The sequence below is a fragment of the Danio aesculapii genome, chromosome 3, assembly GCF_903798145.1.
Source record: "Danio aesculapii chromosome 3, fDanAes4.1, whole genome shotgun sequence".
Lineage (NCBI taxonomy): Eukaryota > Metazoa > Chordata > Actinopteri > Cypriniformes > Danionidae > Danio > Danio aesculapii.
This window is the reverse complement of record NC_079437.1, coordinates 55223274-55242564: the sequence shown is the minus strand read 5'-3', so window position 1 is coordinate 55242564 and position 19291 is coordinate 55223274. Positions and strand designations below refer to the sequence as shown.

Below are 19291 nucleotides of genomic sequence, written 5' to 3'. Positions count from 1 at the left end.
ACTGAATTTTTCAAGGCTGAATTTTTTTTATAGACGCATTTTCAAACTTCTGTTTTTTTCTGTGTTCTGAATTCATAATGGCAGACATTTGGGTTTTTAAAAATACAGTTTTAAATTTTTAAGATGAAGAAATTCAGAACATCAAATTCAATATTCTAAAATTCAAAACTAGAAATTCAGATCGTGAAATTCAGGTTCAGCAGAAAGTAGGTTAGGGGTCATCAATTCAGCTGTGTTCCATTTCAGATGTTCAATATTCAAGTTATGAAGTGAAGTTTTCAAACTAATTTCGAGAGGAGCATGTGATATGATTGACTGCAGCTGGCCACTCATCTACATTCACTAGTTAGCCAATCAGATTTACCCCAACTCACTATAAGTAGCCTAGCTAGAACTACTCTCTTATCTTCGTTTTCCGAAGAAACCCCCCAACCACCCCTTTTCCTCCTTTCTTCCTTTACAACAGGGAGCTCTCGGGAACCACCTAATCTCGTACTCTCCTCAAATGCTCTATGGACCAGGCGGGAGCCCTGGGCTCAATTATCACCGAGCTCAGGGTTGTCTCCCGGGACAGCATGCCAAATCTTCTAACAGTTGTTGAACTGTTGAAATTCAAAAAAAATAAAAAATTCAAATTCAAAACCATTTTTAACAGCATATAAAAATTCTGATTTCTTAAATTACAACTGATAATAATTTAAATAAACACAATTCAAATTCAGATTGTTTTGGCATATTATTAGCTCCATACAAATGGCTGTTAGAATCAGCAGGCTAGTGCAGAAACTCCATTGAAAACAGTGATGACTTTCATATTTTAAAGACATGGCGTGGAAAAATTACATTTAATGCAGTGCTTCTTGTACATTCTCAGACACATTTTAAATTATGTATTAATTTATTCAGTGAAGATCGTTGGTTTTTAAACGTACCGATTTTGTAACGGCATACAGTTTACTGGAAGCATTTAACCCAGGTTGCTGAACAATTAAAAGTCCTTCTGCGTATACCCTATTGTTTGGTTTTAGAAAGATTATGGTTTTTATATGTAGTAATACAATTAGTAGTAATACAATTTAATTTACCAGTTAACTAGTATACCATGGTGATATTTCTGTTTGTTTCAGTTTATTAAATATATTTAAATTAATGCATATACCATTTCAGCTAGTAAAAAATAATTTAAATACATCATGTCATTTTTATTGTAGGCAAACAGTCACCTTTTAAACTATTTCAGAGCAAATATGGAGTTTTATATCAGTATTTTGAAGTCACTCACTCTGCTGTACAAAAGAACCAGAAAGCAAAACCACCCTAGCCTCCACATAACAATGGCAACCACCAGAGCGCTAACACAACAACAGCAACTTTTACATGTATGCGTTTGTCAGATGCTTTTATCCAGCTGACTTGAATTGTGTTATGGTATGCGTTTTATCAGTTCACGCATTTCCTGGAACTTCAGCCTATGACTTTGGTGTTGCTAACACCGTGTTAAAGAGATAGACAGCCAAAATGAATAATTTACTCACCCTACATTTGCTCAAACCCTATTTGAATGTCTTCTGTTGAAAGCAAATAAGATATTTTGAAGATACTGCCCGATGCACCCATTGACTCATGTAGAAGGGACCATCACCTAGCATTTTTCAAAATATCTTCTTTTGTGTTGTACAGAACAAAGGAACCCATAAATGTTTAAAACCACATGATGTTGAGTAAATGGTGAGGCCATTTTAATCTTAAGATGAAATATTAACATACCATCTGGGTTCATTTTCACAGGTGTCCAACAATGTTACATTTTTGGATGACCTTGTGGATGTCTTAATTAAAATAAGAGACTGGTCATAAACATTCTTTACTGTGGTCTTCTGTGATATCGTTAGATGTGCCTCAATGACACAGTCTAGTCATATCTATGCTCTGTACTGATTGCGCAGCACCCCTACAGTCACTGCTCCAGTGAGTGTGTGTTATCTGGTAAATGGCCAGACTCCTGCCAGCTTGTTAAACTTCTCATTCGTCATCTAGGAAGCAGACCGCTGAGCTTGGAGGATCAGTGCGTTTCTGAACCAATCAGGGTGCAGCAAACTCAAGCACTGACCTTTCACTCGCTCAGGAGGAAGTGTGCATCATGACAGTATGGCTTTTGAAATTGCCAGGGGTTTGCTAGCAACTCCTGCATCCATTTAATCAGTGGAAACCCATGCTGGGTGTAGATCTTTATTTGTAGCATGGTCTGATATAAGGTTCTGACGGTATGATAACTTTGAATAAAAATATCATGGTTTTACGGTATCACGGTATTGCGATTACTACTCTAAAATAAGTTCTTTTTAAATGTCTGGGTAAAAAACAAAACCTTTTTTCCCATTTGAAGACAATATATTTTATTTTGTTAAAGGTTTAAAATATTTTAGAGCAGTAAACATGTCAGGCTAAATAATTCAAATGAATCATTGAGTTCTGCTGTCTTCATTTGTTTCAAAAACACGGCATCTTTGGGCATCTTTTCTGCTGAAGATACTGTTGTCCTAAAGAAAAGTAAATTTAAAAAATCATACACACACACCGGAGGAACGGTATTAGAGAATTTTGACAGTTGCTGGAAGCCTTAACTTGTTCAAACCGCAGTATACCTTGAAAACCGTTATCGTCCGGCCTAAGTTGAATCTGTAAAACCAAAATTAGTTTTAAGGGACCAAACTGTGTAAATTAGATGTAAGTTGTTGACTTATTTGTATCTTTTGAAGACAATGCACCACCAACGTTTAACTCCCTTCCAGATTTTGCTAGAATGTGAAAGTTTAAAGATTTCTAGACAAGAATATTATACTGAGAGTAGTATTATGGATGTCCCACTAGGAAGTTTTTAAAGGGCACATAGTTTACCTCTTTTTTATGATTTAATATTAATATTATGGTTCTTCTGAGTGTGCCAGTTTAGGTTCAGTTTAAAACACAATTCCGATTTTTTTTTTATTATAATGTGTTAAAAAGTGTCATGTTGGGGGCGTGTCCACAGTTCGCTGATTTATGGGTGTGTTGCTTCACATGTAAATTAGTTTCGGCTTCCCGCCAACGTAACAAAGGGGGCGGGGCCATGAGCTCACCCGCTCTGCGTTTGCAACAGAGTCTGACAGGCAGACAGAGAAAAAGCTGGAGTGAGATGATCAGCATTCAGTCGTACATGTACGACTCGGACACAGACCAAGCAGAGAGTACAAAATCATTTGTGTCTTTGTACAGTTTTACAGCCAACTGTGTGCTAGTTTTAGGTGCCGAGCTTGTACACAGAAACCAATAACCACGCACACTGAATTAACTTGCCGGATGCGCCGCTCGAAGCTGCGACCCGGCACACCAGACACTCTCTGTGGCGTGGCAGAAACATGAAGTATCCCGAATCGTCGCGCCACGCCTTTTTGAATTATAAACATAGGTTTCTGCAGCGGTCCGTGGCGCCCAGCTGTCGACTTGAGTGTACCCTGATAGAAACCTATGTTTAGAATTCTAAAACGCATGCTAGTTAAGATCACAGGGAGCTTCTGGGATCGCGAGAAATGCAAACGGCTGAAGTATAAGGTAAACTCAATGAGAAGTACACATGTTTGCAAACCTACCTAAAGATACAACCAATAATTCAGATTAGAGCGATAATGTGGAGAATATTGATCTTGTGCTAGGCTGTTCCTTTAGTGATATCGCTTCGACTCACGCTGAAAATGGCGGACGTGAATTAACAAACTGAGGATATGATGACACGCCCTTCAATCAATATTGGTGGGCGGGGGGACCGCTCTCCTACGTAAAGTTGCGGTCGGTTTGAAAACCGCTCCAATTGGTCCACCCTTTTTTATGTTGTTAAATTGAAAAAAAAGCACTGGGTGTGCTTATATCACCCCAATATGACAGTCTATACACCATACATGCACATATGTCTGTCCAAACAGCTTGAAAAGTAGATTTTTTACCATAGGTGCCCTTTAAAGTAATTTATTATATATCTAAGCAAAAAATATCATATTTAATATTTTTTTTTTAAGTTATAGCTGCGTCCCAAATGTCACACTATGTACTTATGCACTTACACACTCAACAGTATTATATGCATGTCGTGTAGTCCCAAATGGAACACTGTTTTTTTTACTAAGCGGAAATTCAGACCGTTTCCCTGATGACGTTTGACGGTTGCCAAATTAGTGAAATAAATGACTAAACTACCACATAATACCTGCCATGAGTATAATCGCATTCACCATGGGGAGGCGGTATAATCCCTCTCGTAGGGGAATATTGCTTTCACAATCCAAAATGAATAACATAATCCAAGATGAGCACCCGAAAGCTCTGCCCCTTCCGCTGCGTGAGCATGGCTGCGGTCGTTGAGTGCGTAAAGTGTCCATCATTCCACACTTCATTTTACCGGTTGAATAAGTGCATCATATGGGTAATTAAAGTGCACTTATTATTTTTAGAGTTTTCAATGTTTACTATTTATACTACAGAATGGGGTAGAATAGTGCATAAGTATGTGATCACTGTTGCCAGATGTAGCTGACTGATTCCAGCCAAAAAACTCTCCAAAATCTGCCGAAATGCAAAAAGACCCGCCCAGTAATCACGCTAAGTGTGACGGTCGCGGAAATCACGCTAAGTGACCGCCAATTTGTTTTTTTTCTCCCGCACAATCGTTTCAATATGTCAACACTGCAATTTAGGATGCACCTTATGTCTCTGAACTGCCCCCAAAAAATGGCCTGTAAATTTCTGATGCGTCAATAAATATACAAGCACACAAACCTGTTTTCAAGGCACAACGTCTTTCCATTTAGTGTATAAAGCAAGCGGCAACCTCCCGCTCTCCCTCGGGAAGCCAATACGGAAGTAACTGAAACTGCAATTCATCAATTCCGCTAGTCCTGGCTCCATAATAGAGCAAATTGCACTTGAGACCACTGTTAGAATGGCCAACTTTACAGCAGAAAAAAAGGTGTTTACAGCCTGGTACAAGGAACGATTTTGGTTCATATAGCTATTATTACCCTCCATGACAACTGTGAGGGGGGTGAATTTTTTTATAACTCATCCATTTCCTCTATATTAGGTTATTTTAAGTTTGCATAATTAAGGGCGTGGCCACTTAAGTGACAACTAGGTCTTGCTGGTTGCCGTCACTTCACCTCAGCTGAATCCGGCAGATTAGCCACTGATCTCGGCAGATTCATCGTATTTTTGTTTTGTTTTATGTGGCTTTACACAGTCAGCTGCCTTTTGGATTTATTCCTTACAATTATCAGATGATATGGGATGCTGTGTGCACTTAATTGTGCTCACAAACCATTCACGTGGCCTCCGTTTCCCATGTGAGTAAAGTTATATACTTGTATACCATCTCTATAAATGTATTTGTTTTATTTAAGATCATTTATTATTAATATTTTTCTTCAGACTCGTAAAGCACTCCAGAATATGACAAATTGATTAGCTGTAGGCTCTAGAACAGTCATCTGAAGCGTTATCATACAGTGTTATGCTGGATTTCATCAATAGTCTTGCATTTACTAACACACACTATGTTTGAAGTGTTTGGAAGTAATTCGCGTTTTCCTCCTGTAGAAAAACGTCATAAGAACAATGTTTAGTGGCTCAATGTATGAATACAGTGTTTTTAAAAGTCTAAACACTTTATTGATATAATGAACAGCCAAGCACGTGGTCAGAACACAAACGAGTCGCAGGTAATAAAGTATCAAGCGTTTCTTCCAAAGTAAAGTCTGTCTGCCAGGTCTAAGCAAAGTGCCAGCAGGTGTCTGTAGCTCCGCTCACTCTCCGCCTCTTTGCCCTTGTTTGGTATCCCGCCGTGGGTGCGATGACGCGCGAACAAAATGGCGACGGTTGGCCGCGCCTACTTGTAGCTTCTTTTGCAGTGTTCAGAAACCTATGGTTGACGTCACGGATGCTACGTCCATATATTTTACAGTCTATGGTATAAAGGCATGCATTGAAGTAGTTCTGTTTTGGACTATAGGAACTTGATGAAATAAATGTATTTTTGTAAATGTATGTCAGGGATGGATAACTTTGGTTATGGAGGGCCACTGTGCTGCAGAGCTTTGCTCCAACACTAATCAAAGACATTTGAACAAGATCATTCATTTCTAAAACTTTTTTCAGCTTAGTCTTTATTTCAGAGATCGCCACAGCAGAATAAACTACCAACTAATCCAGCATATGTTTTACACAGCAAATGTCCTTCTAGCCGCAACCCAGTACTGGAAAACACCCATACACACTCATTCACACACGTCCACTCATACACTACGGCCAATTTAGTTTATTCAATTCAACTACAGCACATGTCTTTGGACTGAGGTGGAAACCAGAGCACCTGAAGGAAACCCACACCGGTAGAACATGCAAACTCCACACAGAAATGCCAACTGGCGCAGCCAGGACTCGAACCAGCAACCTTCTGGCTGTGAGATAGCAGTGCTATCCACTGAGCAGCCCACAAACTAATCAGTGTGTTCAAAATCACTAGAAATCTACAGACAGGTGTGATTGAGATTTAGAGCCGTATTTCTCAACCACATACCAGGAATACCATCAGCATCACAGATTTTGCATAGCTAATTTGTCTTCCATACCCATTTCAGGTCTTTCATTCTGCAAATGAGCTGATGATCTGAATCAGGTGTGTTTTAAGGAGACATGGGCTGTTTCTCAATTCCAAGAACGCAGAGAATAGACTCGCGTTCTTCTGGAGACAGTTCTTGCCAAGTTACCTCAGAAGAATAAACTCGGGAGACTGCGAGAACACAGAATGCATCCTGTGCGAAATGAGATCCTGCGTTCTTCCTAATGGTCACGTGACCTTCACATGGTTTTAACAGAAAATTATTTAAACATTACATCATTAATACATTGATCTCTTTTCAATATATGCATAACATGCTCAAAAGCCTTACAAATGTGCTTTGCTTAATACAAATAAAATAGATTTTAATATGAATTTCCGCAAATAAACACCATTAATGTGTTTCCACTTTTATTATCCTTTTCATGTAAATGTTTAGTTTCACCGTCTCATTTAGGGAAATTCCTGAGATAATTAAGTTATATCTCTGAACTTCAGTAATAAAAATGCTGCGCTTCTCACCTCCTTCAGTGCTTCCCACACATGGCAGTTTCTCAATATGCGTTCTTTTTTTTTTATTGCATAACAAGAACAATAGTATACAAAAATGAGGAACACAGTGTTTACTTTTTTTTTTTTTACGTCAAAGGAACAAATCAGTAGAAAAAAATTAAATAATAAACTTACAGGGGATATAGAAATTACAAGAAATTTGTATAAGAATAGGATTCCAAAATTGCATACGTTCTTATAGCTTTTTTTATTTTTCGTGTCTTTTAGGGTTTCAATATAGTGCTTAAGATCAATTTTAAACAAATGCATATTAGGCTCATCACTGGACCATTTTTGTTTGTGTACATGGTACTTCCCATATATTATCATTAAATTAATAAACAAATTCTGCTCCAAAGTTTTGTTGTTATTGTTGTAAATCAAAAAAAATCTTTACAAGAAAACTGAATTTAGAATTTTGTAAGTTTAAATATAAGATATTCAACATCAAACCAAAACATTTGGGTATATGTGCATTCAAAAAATAGATGTTAGATCGATTCCTCCTCTAATTCACAAAAAGTGCAAGTAGATTCCATGTCTCTAAAAAAAATTTAACCACTTCTTTCACTGGTAAAATTAAATGTTTTAGTTTATATGTCACTTCTTTAACTTTATTGGTGAGACAGTATTTACTAGGTAAGTTCCAAACTTCCACTCAATTTGCTCAAATAAGGAATTCCAGAAAGATTTGCGTTTCTCAATATGCGTTCTTCAGCAGTCTTGTGTTCTCGTGTAACGTCATCATTAGCTGCCAAAGTTCAGTTCCAATACTCAAGAGCGCAAGAACGGAGGACGCGTGAAACTTCCCGGATTTGTTCTTGATATCGAGGACGCATGGATGCAGACTTAAGCGCCAATCTCGCTTTAGAAGTCCCAGAAGTCATTGCGGCCGGAGGTGGGAAGCGTGGCATTTTATTAAAGTTCAGAGATGCAACTTGTTTACCTCAGGAGTATCCCGAAATGAAACGGTGAAAGTAAACATTACCATGGACATCCTAATAAAGGAATAAACTAATTAAGGGTGTTTGTTTGCTGAAATATATTTTGAAAAGGGAAAAAACAAATCGTTGGATGAATGTTGTAATGTTTAAATCATTTTCTGTTGCCATGTGACGACAGCCCATTTTCTGGTCACGTGACCATCAGGAAGAACGCAGCATCTCATTTCTCACAGGACGCGTTCTCTGTTCTCGCGCTCTCCCGAGTTCGTTCTTCCGAGGTGGCCTGGCAAGACCGGTCTCCACAAGAACGCAAGTCCGTTCTCTGCGTTCTTGGAATTGAGAAACAGCCTAGACTTTACTTGGGCGGGCCGCCCAGGTATATTAACAGCCACCCATGTATATATTAGTGATTGTTTTTGTTTTTTTTACTATTATTATTATCATCCTTTTACAATTTTTTTTGTATCCGCCCAATATAAACAAATATTTGTAAGCGATTAAGTAGTGAAAAAAATCTACTCTCCTTTACCCGTTTCATACTGCTCGTTCTGTGTCCACACTGTTAACTCACAGCAGTCTCGTGCTCTGCAGACCTTCAGAGTCCCGCACCTTTTTGCATCCGGCCGGGGTTTCTAAATCTACTCAAATGTCCAGGTTTTGGATTTGGAGAGCAAGAAAGACATTAAATAATTGATTCTTTAATCTAAACGACTCGGAAAAATGTTACTAAACACTTGGAGAGGACGACAATACATCTAAATTGGCTGCGGAATATTTGTACACCATTAGAAATGGCTAATCAACTCATTCATCTCATTTAAATCTACAAGTTTTGTTCTTATTATAATTTTTAGAGGTACTGTCTGTTTTTATTCCTTTTCTGTCATTTATTTCTCATTTGTTGTATATTTTATTAATTTGATGGTGATAATACATATTTTATACATCTAAAATGCTTTGACAATAATGTAGTGTCATGCCAATATAGCAACCTGAACTCGAATGAGAGATGGAGAGAAGCAGATTTTACCTGTAAGTGGGTGCAAATGGCTCCTGAATTGCATAAAAGAGAAACAGTGGATTTTTTTGAACAGTCTTTTTTTAAGAACTTTGACCCATTGAAAAGAAAAACAGATAATAATAAAAAATAGTGTTAAAAATCAAATGGTTTATTTTGTCGCATATAGCTAACTATTTATGTACTGTTGGTAAAAGCTGTGTTTCAATCCAGCTATCACCGCAAGTATATTTCAAACCTGTGGAAAGAACTGTCCTTTATTCAGCCGCAATGACTTCTAGAGCAAGTACTGCACTCAAGTTTGCATGGATGCATCCGGGTTCTTTCACGCGTCCTCTGTTTTGGCGGTCTAGTTTTAGAACTGAGCTCTAGTGGTTGATGATGACTGTACACGAGAGCACAAGATCGCTTAATAACGTATATTGAGAAATGTGCTGTGCTGGTTGTACTCCAGGAAGGTGATCAAGTTGTTTCATACGAAGTGTGAAATGGATTCACCATTTTTTAGTACTCGTTTTAATAACCAAATCTGTTTTTTTATCTTTCCATTTATAGGCCTTTGGTTTGACTTGGAGATATCCTACAATGGTTCCTTTCTTATGACTCTTGAAACCAAAATGAACCTGACCAGATTGGGAAAGGAGGGGGAAGGCCTTGGGGAACAGGGGAAAGAAGGGTAAGAGTATAGATGACAATTCATTCAGAATTGTCATTGTCTGTTCAGAGACGTTCCTCATGATTTGAATCAAATATCTAGGCTTTTGCGTTTTTGTGAAATGCTGTTATTGTTGTCTTCTTTTCTTTTTTGATGGGTTATTTTTCTTTTGAATTTATCATTTACTCTCTTTGCTGTTTCCTCTGGGCTCATAACTATATGGATGTGAACTCTTACTGGTAAGTTGAATCAGGGCTTTTCTGAAATCTCTCATTATATGCTGTATGTTTTTTTTCTGCTTGTCAAATGTTCACTTCATAAGTTAAACTGTAGCAGATAAACACTTCGCAGCTGAAACATCACCACATCCCCTATGGTCTGCATGTGCTTTCATAAGTTCTGTTCCAAGCCCTTGATTCAATGCTACATTGCATTCTGTGAGACTGATGAGTGGTACATGATGGTTCGTTTCTGAAACCTGTAAAAGATGACAAAGTATAATATAGGTCACTGGGGTTTGAAACAGAGCTTGTGTCTTTGTTGTGACAAAAAAAACTTTTTGTGCAATAGCTATGTAAAGGACCATTTCAACTGTAGTGCAGGTGTGTAGCAAGAGCTTTGCACATTCCCTTGCTTTCAAAAAACCTGTTTTAATCATGATAGAAAAACGAAATAAGCTTTTATTTGTTTTTGTGCATGCACCAGATCCAGACCCCGCACGTACTTCCTGGCCGACAGTGATGAAGAGTCATCAAGTGCAGGATCTTCTGATGAAGAAGATACTGTTGAAGTGCCTGAAATCCCAGGGGTGGAGGGGTGAGATTTTCCTTCTGGTTACAGTGCGTCTAGAAAGTATTCATAGCGCTTCACTTTTTCCACATTTTGTTGTGTTACAGCCTTATTCCTAAATGGATTAAATTCATTTATTTCCTCAGAATTCTACACACAATACCCCATAATGACAATGTGTGAGAAGATTTTTTTGAAATTGTTGCAAATTTATTAAAAATAAAAAAACCTGAAAAATCACATGTACATCAGTATTCACAGCCTTTGCCGTGAAGCTCTAAATTGAGCTCAGGTACATTCTGTTTCTACTGATCATTCTTGAGATGTTTCAGCAGCTTAATTGGAGTTCACCTGTGGTAAATTCAGTTGACATGATTTGAAAAGGCATACACCTGTCTATATATGGTCCCAGGGTTGACAGTGCATGGCAAAGCACAAACCAAGCATGAAGACAAAGGAATTGTCTGTAGACCTCCGAGACAGGATTGTCTCGAGGCACAAGGCTGGAGAAGGTTACAGAAAAATTCTGCTGCTCTGAAAGTTCCAATGAGCACAGGGGCCTCCATCATCCATTAGTGATGATGCTTGGAACCACCAGGACTCTTCCTAGAGCTGGCCGGCCATCTAAGCTGAGTGATCTGGGGAGAAGAGCCTTAGTCGGGGAGGTGATCAATAACCTGATGGTCACTCTGGCTGAGCTCCAGTGTTCTTCTGTGGAGAGAGGAGAACCTTACAGAAGAACAACCATCTGTGAAGCAGTCCACCAATCAGACCTGTATGGTAGAGTTGCCAGACGGAAGCCACTCCCCACCTGGAATTTGCCAAAAAGCATCTGAAGGACTCTCAGTCTATAAGAAACAAAATTCTCTGGTCTGATGAGACTAAAATTGAACTCTTTAAAGTGAATGCCAGGCGTTATGTTTGGAGAAAACCAGGCACCGCTCATCACCAGGCTAATACCATCCCTACAGTGAAGCATGGTGGTGGCAGCATCATGCTGTGGGGATGTTTTTAAGAAGCAGGAACTGGAAAACTAGTCAGGATAGAGGGACAGATGAATGCAGCAATGTACAGAGACATCCTGAATGAAAACCTGCTTCAGCGTGCTCTTGACCTCAGAACAGGGCGATGGTTCATCTTCCAGCAGGACAATGACCAGAAGCACACCGCCAAAATATTGATATCGATAAAATATCGTAAAGTGGCTTTAGAACAACTCGGTGAATGTCCTTGAGTGGCCTAGCCAGATCCCAGACCCAAATCTTATTAATCATCTCTGGAGAGATCTGAAAATGGCTGTGCACTGTCGCTTTCCATCCAACCTGATAGAGCTTGAGAGGTGCTGCAAAGAGGAATGGACCAAAATTCCCAAAGACAGGTGTGCCAGACTTGTGGCATCATATTCATAAAGACTTGAGGCTGTAATTGCTGCCAAAGGTGCATCAACAAAGAATTGAGAAAAGGCTGTGAATACTGATGCACATGTGATTTTTCAGGTTTTTTATTTTTTAATAAATATGCAACAATTTCAAATAATTTTGAGGAATTAAAGGAATTTAATCCATTTTGGAATAAGGCTGTAACATAAAAAATGTGGAGAAACTGAAGCTCTGTGAGTACTTTCCAGATGCAGTGTAATTCATATTGTACTTCATAACCATTTAACGGCACAATGCTGAGTACTGACAGAGGTCGTCTAAAACCACACATTCTCTTGTGCAGATACTTCATCAATAAGTATTTACAGTTCACAACTTAAGTTGTATCTATAATGTTTTGTATGAATGTGTGTATTGTGTGTACTTTTTTATGAACACCTTCAGCATTTTTGTTGAGAGATTTGTTTGTCTGTTATACAATAGGAGTTTGATTTTAAATGCTATCAGAATTCTATGAATCAAAGATGAATGAACCTCTGTAGAACACACTGCATACTTTCTTCACAGTTTTGTTGGGGGACACAAACCAAGCAAAATCATGCGCTTTGTGGACAAGATTGCCAAATCCAAGTATTTCCAGAAAGCCACAGAGACTGAGTTCATTAAAAAGAAAATCGAAGAAGTGTCCAATACTCCGCTGCTCCTGACAGTGGAGGTCCAGGAGTGCCAAGGAACACTTGCTGTTAACATTCCCCCACCTCCAACAGACAGGATATGGTAAAGCCCATTATTTAACACCTAGTTCAAATTGCTGCCTCATGGAATTGCAGTCTGATCTTTGGGCATCTTCAACATTGCTACTATGCCATCTGCTGGTCATAATGCTGTATGTGTTTTTGGACAACTCGAGTCTGAAGAGATTTGATTTTAAAATGTATTGCATAGATAAAATTACAGAACATTACCAGATGGTTTTAGTAATATTTTAAGAAATTGAGAAATATAAGTTTATTCCAAAGAAATCAGGGTTTCTACAGGTTTCATCAAGTCAAATTTAAAACTTTAAGACCTTTTTTAAGACCATTATGAATTAAATTTTAGACTTACACAAGGCTAAACACTAAGGTTTTATTCTAATGGCCCAGTTAAAATATAAAAAAAAAAACATTGAAAACAAATGCTATAGTTAGGAAGATAATCAAACCGTATGTATATAAATATAAATAAATTTGGTAAATAGAGTTAATACATTTTATTGAGATGGAAGGGTGATTTGGATGGGTGTTGATTCGATTGGGTAGCTTTACATGGGTATAGGGAACCTGTGGTAATAAGACCATGGGTATTAAGACCTGTTTAAAATGATTTAAGACCTACAACTCAAGATTTCTGTGAATTTACGACTTTTTAAGGCCTAAAATTTGGATTTTGAAAATATACGACTTTTTAAGGCCCCGCGGAGACCATGGAAATAGCTTTTTATTAGGGCCAATAATGTTTGTGTATTTTGGTATTCACTCTGATACAATAAAATGAATTGTATATTACTTAAATTTAACAAATAAATGCCTGGATGCATTGTCCAAACCTGTTCCTATAGGCCATGGGTATCCCCCCCCCCCAACCCCCCCCCGTACGCCCCAACCAAAAAAAAATCTATCTAGAGAATGTTTTCATAGTGCTTTGCGAACATGTGCTTATGCAGATATTGGTTTCTTGCAGGTATGGCTTCAGAAGGCCTCCTCGTCTGGAACTGAAAGCTCGGCCAAAACTGGGAGAAAGGGAGGTTACTTTTGCTCACGTGACAGACTGGATAGAAAAAAAACTAGATCAGGAATTTCAGGTATACATATGTAAATATTAATGTACATTTCCATGTAATCATTTAGCAGATGCATTCATGAAAGAGGATATAATGCAATAGAAGTATACAGTAGTCAAGATCTGAAGTGGATCAAAAGGGTTTTTCAAAATCGTCCATAAGACAAGAACAGCCTTGTTTGTTTTCAGAACAACTTTAATGAAAGCTTTTGGTCCAATTCACGTTGACTACTGTTTAAGCTTGGAGCTATTGTTACTTATTTGGACCCAGATATGCTGTATGCATTTTCGTTACACTTTAAAATACACTACCATTAAATGCTGTAGCGTTAAAAGAACATATTAGTTGACAGCATTTATTTGCTATGGGTTAAGGTTCGTAATTGCCTAAAATACGAGTAACTGGTATTGCTTTAGAAAGTACACTGCAAAAAAAAAAATGCTTTTCTTACTTAGATTTTTTGTTTAGTTTCTAGTCCAAATTAGGGGTGGGATGATACAGTAACTCACGATTCAATTCTGTGGTGATATGTGGCCCACGATAATGATAATATCACGATTCACGATATCTACGATATTCAATATATTGGAAGAAATATCATCAACGATATATCATGATATATGTGACTGAAAAAGAAAAAAAATACCCATAATAAAGAAATCTTATGCATTTATTAATGCCAACATTTCCAACATTGTGCAAAGAAATAAGCTTTTGCATAATAACTCGCTGACTGCTGGTCTTAAATGTAAACACTGTACAGCTAGACAGAACATTCTGCAAAATCCATCATTCTCGACCATGCTGTAAGGGCGAAGGTCCTTGCAAATAAATTTGGCAATGGACTTGATACTCTGTGCCCTCAGCGAGCCAAAGGGAAGTTTATCTTTGAACGCAGTAGTGATTGTCGGCTGACTTGATTTGCCCTCATTATCACCTGAGAGTAGTTCTCCATGATATCGAACGACGTGCATTTGCAGATTCGTAGTGTTGCTGTCATACTTTATCTTTGCAAAGCAGTTCTTGCAGATTGCATAGTTTTTATCCAGTGCCTTTCCGTCGACTGTCTCGTGAAACCTGACGTGTCTCCAAACTTTAGAGTGGAAACTAGCAAGTGTGTCCTTGATTTGTTTTTCATTATATTCAGCTATTCTTCTCGCTACTCTTTCCGCGCTTCTTCTCTGTTGTTGTTTAACTTGTGTTCTTGACTGGCCTGGCCGCTGCTTGGTAGATATTATGTAGTGGCAGTGATACTGACAATGGGTGAACTAACAATTTTGTTTAATAATAAAATATCGATATTGGCCGTTAGTGTCGATTTATTTATTGTGACAGAAAGCACAAGAAGATATTGCAATATAATTTTTTTCCCACTCCTAGTCCAAATATCTAACATTTTTTAAATTAAGAATTTTTTAGACAAGCAAAACATATTGTCTTGTTTTAAGAAATAATATACCAAAATTAAGTGAATTTCATTAAAACAAGCAAAATAATCTGCCAATGGGGTACGCAAAATAATGTTATGTCAAAAGGAAAAAACTGAATTTTTTGCTTACCCCATTGGCAGATTATTTTGCTTGTTTTAAGGAAAAACTCGCTTAATTTTGGCATATTACTTCCTAAAACAAGACAATATGTTTTGCTTGCCTAGAAAATGCTTTTAGATATAAGAACGTTTAGATATTTGGACTAGAAACAAGACAAAAAAATCAACGTAAGAAAAGCATATTTTGCAGTGTACATGAAAAATTTGCAGTCAAATACTTTTAGAATTTTTTTTTAGACCAAATCTAATACAGTAGTAAATTGTTTAAGCACCTACAAACATTGCTGACCCTTTTATTTTTGCTGGTTTTAGACAATTGTCTTTACCCTCAACCCTTTCCATTTCTGCAGAAAATATTTGTGATGCCAAACATGGATGATGTCTGGCTGCCTATCATGCACTCTGCCATGGACACGCGTTCCAATGCCAGTGCCTTGAAGGACGAAGAAACCTTGGATCCTAAAGAATCTCTCGAGGACATGTGAAGATTTGTTTCTTTATAAATGACAAAACAAAAAAAAAATCCCATGAGGGCAAGACTAAATCTTGAAAGTTGAAAATTACAGGTGCCACCTTGCCCATTGAACAGAGCTGTGAAAAATCTGAACACATTCATAACTAAAAGAAAGGACGATATTGCTTGCTTGCTTGCTTGCTTTTGATTTGGTCGGGACCACATGAAGGCGCACGCTGTAGGCCCTCAAACAGGTTTTGGTGATGTACGAAAATGCATAGGTTAAGAATGTCGAACAACTAGTGAAAAGACAGTATAGAGCCTAGAAAGGCCTATGAGTTGAAGTGTACGCGCTACCTCTGTTTGATACATGCTGACTTACCAAAAGTCCAGGGATCGAATGGCAGTACCTAAACGACTTCCTGCAGTATCCTGATGCCTGGCCACACACGATTTATTATTCGAGGGCTCTCACTGGACTTTTGGTGAGACAGAGTGCCTGCAAACCACCTCAGTGTTCATTATTTGAAGCTGTGCATCCCTGGGGTGCATAGAGCATCAATAATGGATGCATCCAGACATTTTAACAGAACCAATAAGCCAGAAGGGGACATTTGCATCCATTAATGATGTTTATCATGATTGTCATATGCGTCTAGCGACAAATAATTTCAGACACAACAGACCTACCAGTACCACAATTATCCTCTTCCATTCACTGCTGCCTGAGCCCTCTGTGTGGCATCTGATTATGCAATTAGATCAATTTCACTGTGCTTGAGGGGGACACCAGCCAATAACCCCCTCATCCCCAAGCGATCCCTTCTCAAGCCTGTTCAAGAGCTTTCTATGAGAGATATCAGAAGCCCCTCTGCAGTGGGCATAGATCAGTGGTTCTCAAATGGTGGGTCACAGGTCTGTTCTCACTGGCTAAATTGCTGATGCGATTAGTTAAGATGACAAAACTTGGAGCTGTTATTACTTATTTGGACCCGGATATGCTGAATGCATATTATACTTAAATACTGTAGCGTTTAAAGAACATATTAGTTGACAGCATTTATTTGCTATGGGATTACGTTCGTAGTTGCCAAGTAATACGTGTAACTGCTATTGCTTTAGAAAGTACTTGTCAAATTTGCAGTCAAATACTTTGATAATTTCTTAGACCAAAACTAATACAGTAGGAAACTGTATGAGCCCCATGATGACAAAACTTGGATATTTAAATAGAAGGGGATAATTCATGTCACAGGACCAAAACCATTCTGTTGGCTGTTTGTTGAGAATTTCTTACTGGCTATTAAGATATTGAATGGTACTCAATGGGTTAAGATTGGTGGTAAACATTACATTAAGAGACTTTCACATTTTTTAGACATTTAACAGTCATATGTGGATGCGTGTATATTAAGACTGCAAACTAATATCCTGACTAGGGCCAAACTGAATCTGTGGACTGCTTTTGATTTTTCTGCGCAGAATTTTGAAGAAGAAAAAAATTAAATTTTGAGAGTATATGAGCTGGAAACAAACAAAAACCCTCAACTTTAAGGATTACAATGCAAATCCAATTGACCCTTCGCTAAGCTCCGCCGTCCTTACTGTTGCTACGCCTGTCAAGCTTTCGTGCCTGGCACATCTATTACAATGTGTATGCGCCAGTGTCAGACATTACCAGGAATATAATTAGTCATTTTTTGGTGAACATGGGAGATATCTGAGAAAGCCAGGCAAAAAAGGACTGCAGTATGCATTACAGGCGTATATTCATGACATACTAGGCAACTGATTAGAAAGTAATTTACACAAAATTGAAGCTAAAGCCTAGCAGCCTCATACGCTGACCATTCAACAGCTTAGTTCATGCACAGCAGGAGAGGTGACATTTAAAAATAATCTAATGATAATTAATTAAACCATGATTTCTCTGTTTTTTTGCCAAAAAGCCTTATAGATTAATTGTTGTTCAATGAAATATAGCGTTACTAACTGACGAGGAAACACGCACGGACAGTGCTTATACCTCATTCATAGAAAGAGCAGCCATAAAGGAGAAATTTATGGATTTGTACCAAATATTAGCATCATTGACCCATAACAATGGACAGTACCTATGACTGTCAGTATGTTTGTGTGCTTTATATACCGTTTCTTTTTTTATTTGCAGTTAAGTGGGAAAACTAAAATAAATTGAAATCCAAATTAAAGTATAAATAGCAGAAGTGAACAATTAGATTTTCCTTACCAGCAATTAATCCGACACCAAATATAAAAGCAGACCATAACCCGATATATTGTCGTCACCAATGACTAAATCTCCAAAAGACGGACGAAAACATTAGTGAGTTGAAGCTCTGACATGGGCATGAGGGTTATAAACGACTGAAAAACAGCTGCGGGTGAAGTATATTGATCGCAAGTTCTCAGTTTATGATCATATCTCTGTTTTGTTCTGTTCATATGTAGTTTAAAAAATTCGTATCTTGAAACGGATGGAAATATGACTGTATTGTGCTCGCTCTTACAGCTAATGCGAGGGCTTAATCGGAGCAGTGCTCATAATATTGAGCGGAAAAAAAAGACAGCTGTGAAACACAACCTGCTTTGTATCTTTTTGGATAAGAGGTGTGTGAGTTATTGCCGTCAATCACTGAATGTGTAAGGAAAATCGATAGCAAAACCAATTTAACCCCGCTCTTTTAGCACCCCTCATACAGCTTGATCCACGCTGGAAGTTCTCCCCATGGGTTTTAGGTTTTTGAAAGGGAAAAAAATTCCACCCCCCCTCCAAACTTTTAGGATACAGAGTATCAGATTTGCACAATACATATGCACAACGCTTTGGCTTGTTTCCCTCGCTTGAAAGCTTGACAGACCTCCTGCGCGTAGCTACGGTTGCTAAGCTACGATTGGTGTGTGGCGGATTTCGGGTGTGCCTTAGCGAATGGTCACTTAGAAAAACTTGTTTGGTAAACAAAGCTACAAATGGTATCTCATATAATACATCCGAATAATACACACGAAAAGACAAAATATTACTTTACAAATTGTATTGTACATAATTTAAACATTTGCATATTATTGCAATATTACTGAGATTTATATTAAATATAATAACTTGCACCCATTTTCATATAATAGATTGAATGATGGGTTCAAAAATGTGGATTTCTGTGGGCCCAGATTCTGTGTGTGCCTACCCATGGCTTCTGGGTTTGTCATCACCCTCAAAAAACATAAAAAAATCTGCTCAATGTTGAAAATATTACACAGATTGTTCCAAAGTACTGTGCAGAAAGTATAAAGCTGCCGTCACACTGGACTTTTCTCCCCATAGACTTCCGTTCATACGCACGTGAATGCGTCAGATCGGAAACGCAAGTTCGTGTGTCAAGTTTTGCAGTTCAAGCTTGGTGAACTCTGACCTGTGAAATCGCATCACTTGACTGCGTTAAGACCAATCAAGGATCAAAACATGAC

The 19291-nt window shown here is 38.0% G+C and overlaps 1 protein-coding gene across 5 annotated transcripts in view; it reads left to right on the top strand.

Moving 5' to 3' along the window:
• The window catches only part of tex2 (testis expressed 2), a 64999-nt gene extending 46626 nt beyond the window's left edge, over positions 1-18373 (top strand). For 4 of the 5 annotated variants that reach the window (XM_056454258.1, XM_056454255.1, XM_056454257.1 and 1 more), the window contains 5 exons: positions 9716-9836; positions 10521-10631; positions 12551-12760; positions 13706-13826; positions 15705-18373. In XM_056454258.1, the coding sequence (XP_056310233.1) occupies positions 9716-9836; positions 10521-10631; positions 12551-12760; positions 13706-13826; positions 15705-15839 (698 nt within the window). In that variant the 3' untranslated portion in view covers positions 15840-18373. The remainder of the gene's footprint in view (positions 1-9715; positions 9837-10520; positions 10632-12550; positions 12761-13705; positions 13827-15704) is intronic. The other variant, XM_056454259.1, reaches the window with a different exon arrangement.
• The last annotated feature ends 918 nt before the right edge of the window (positions 18374-19291 follow it).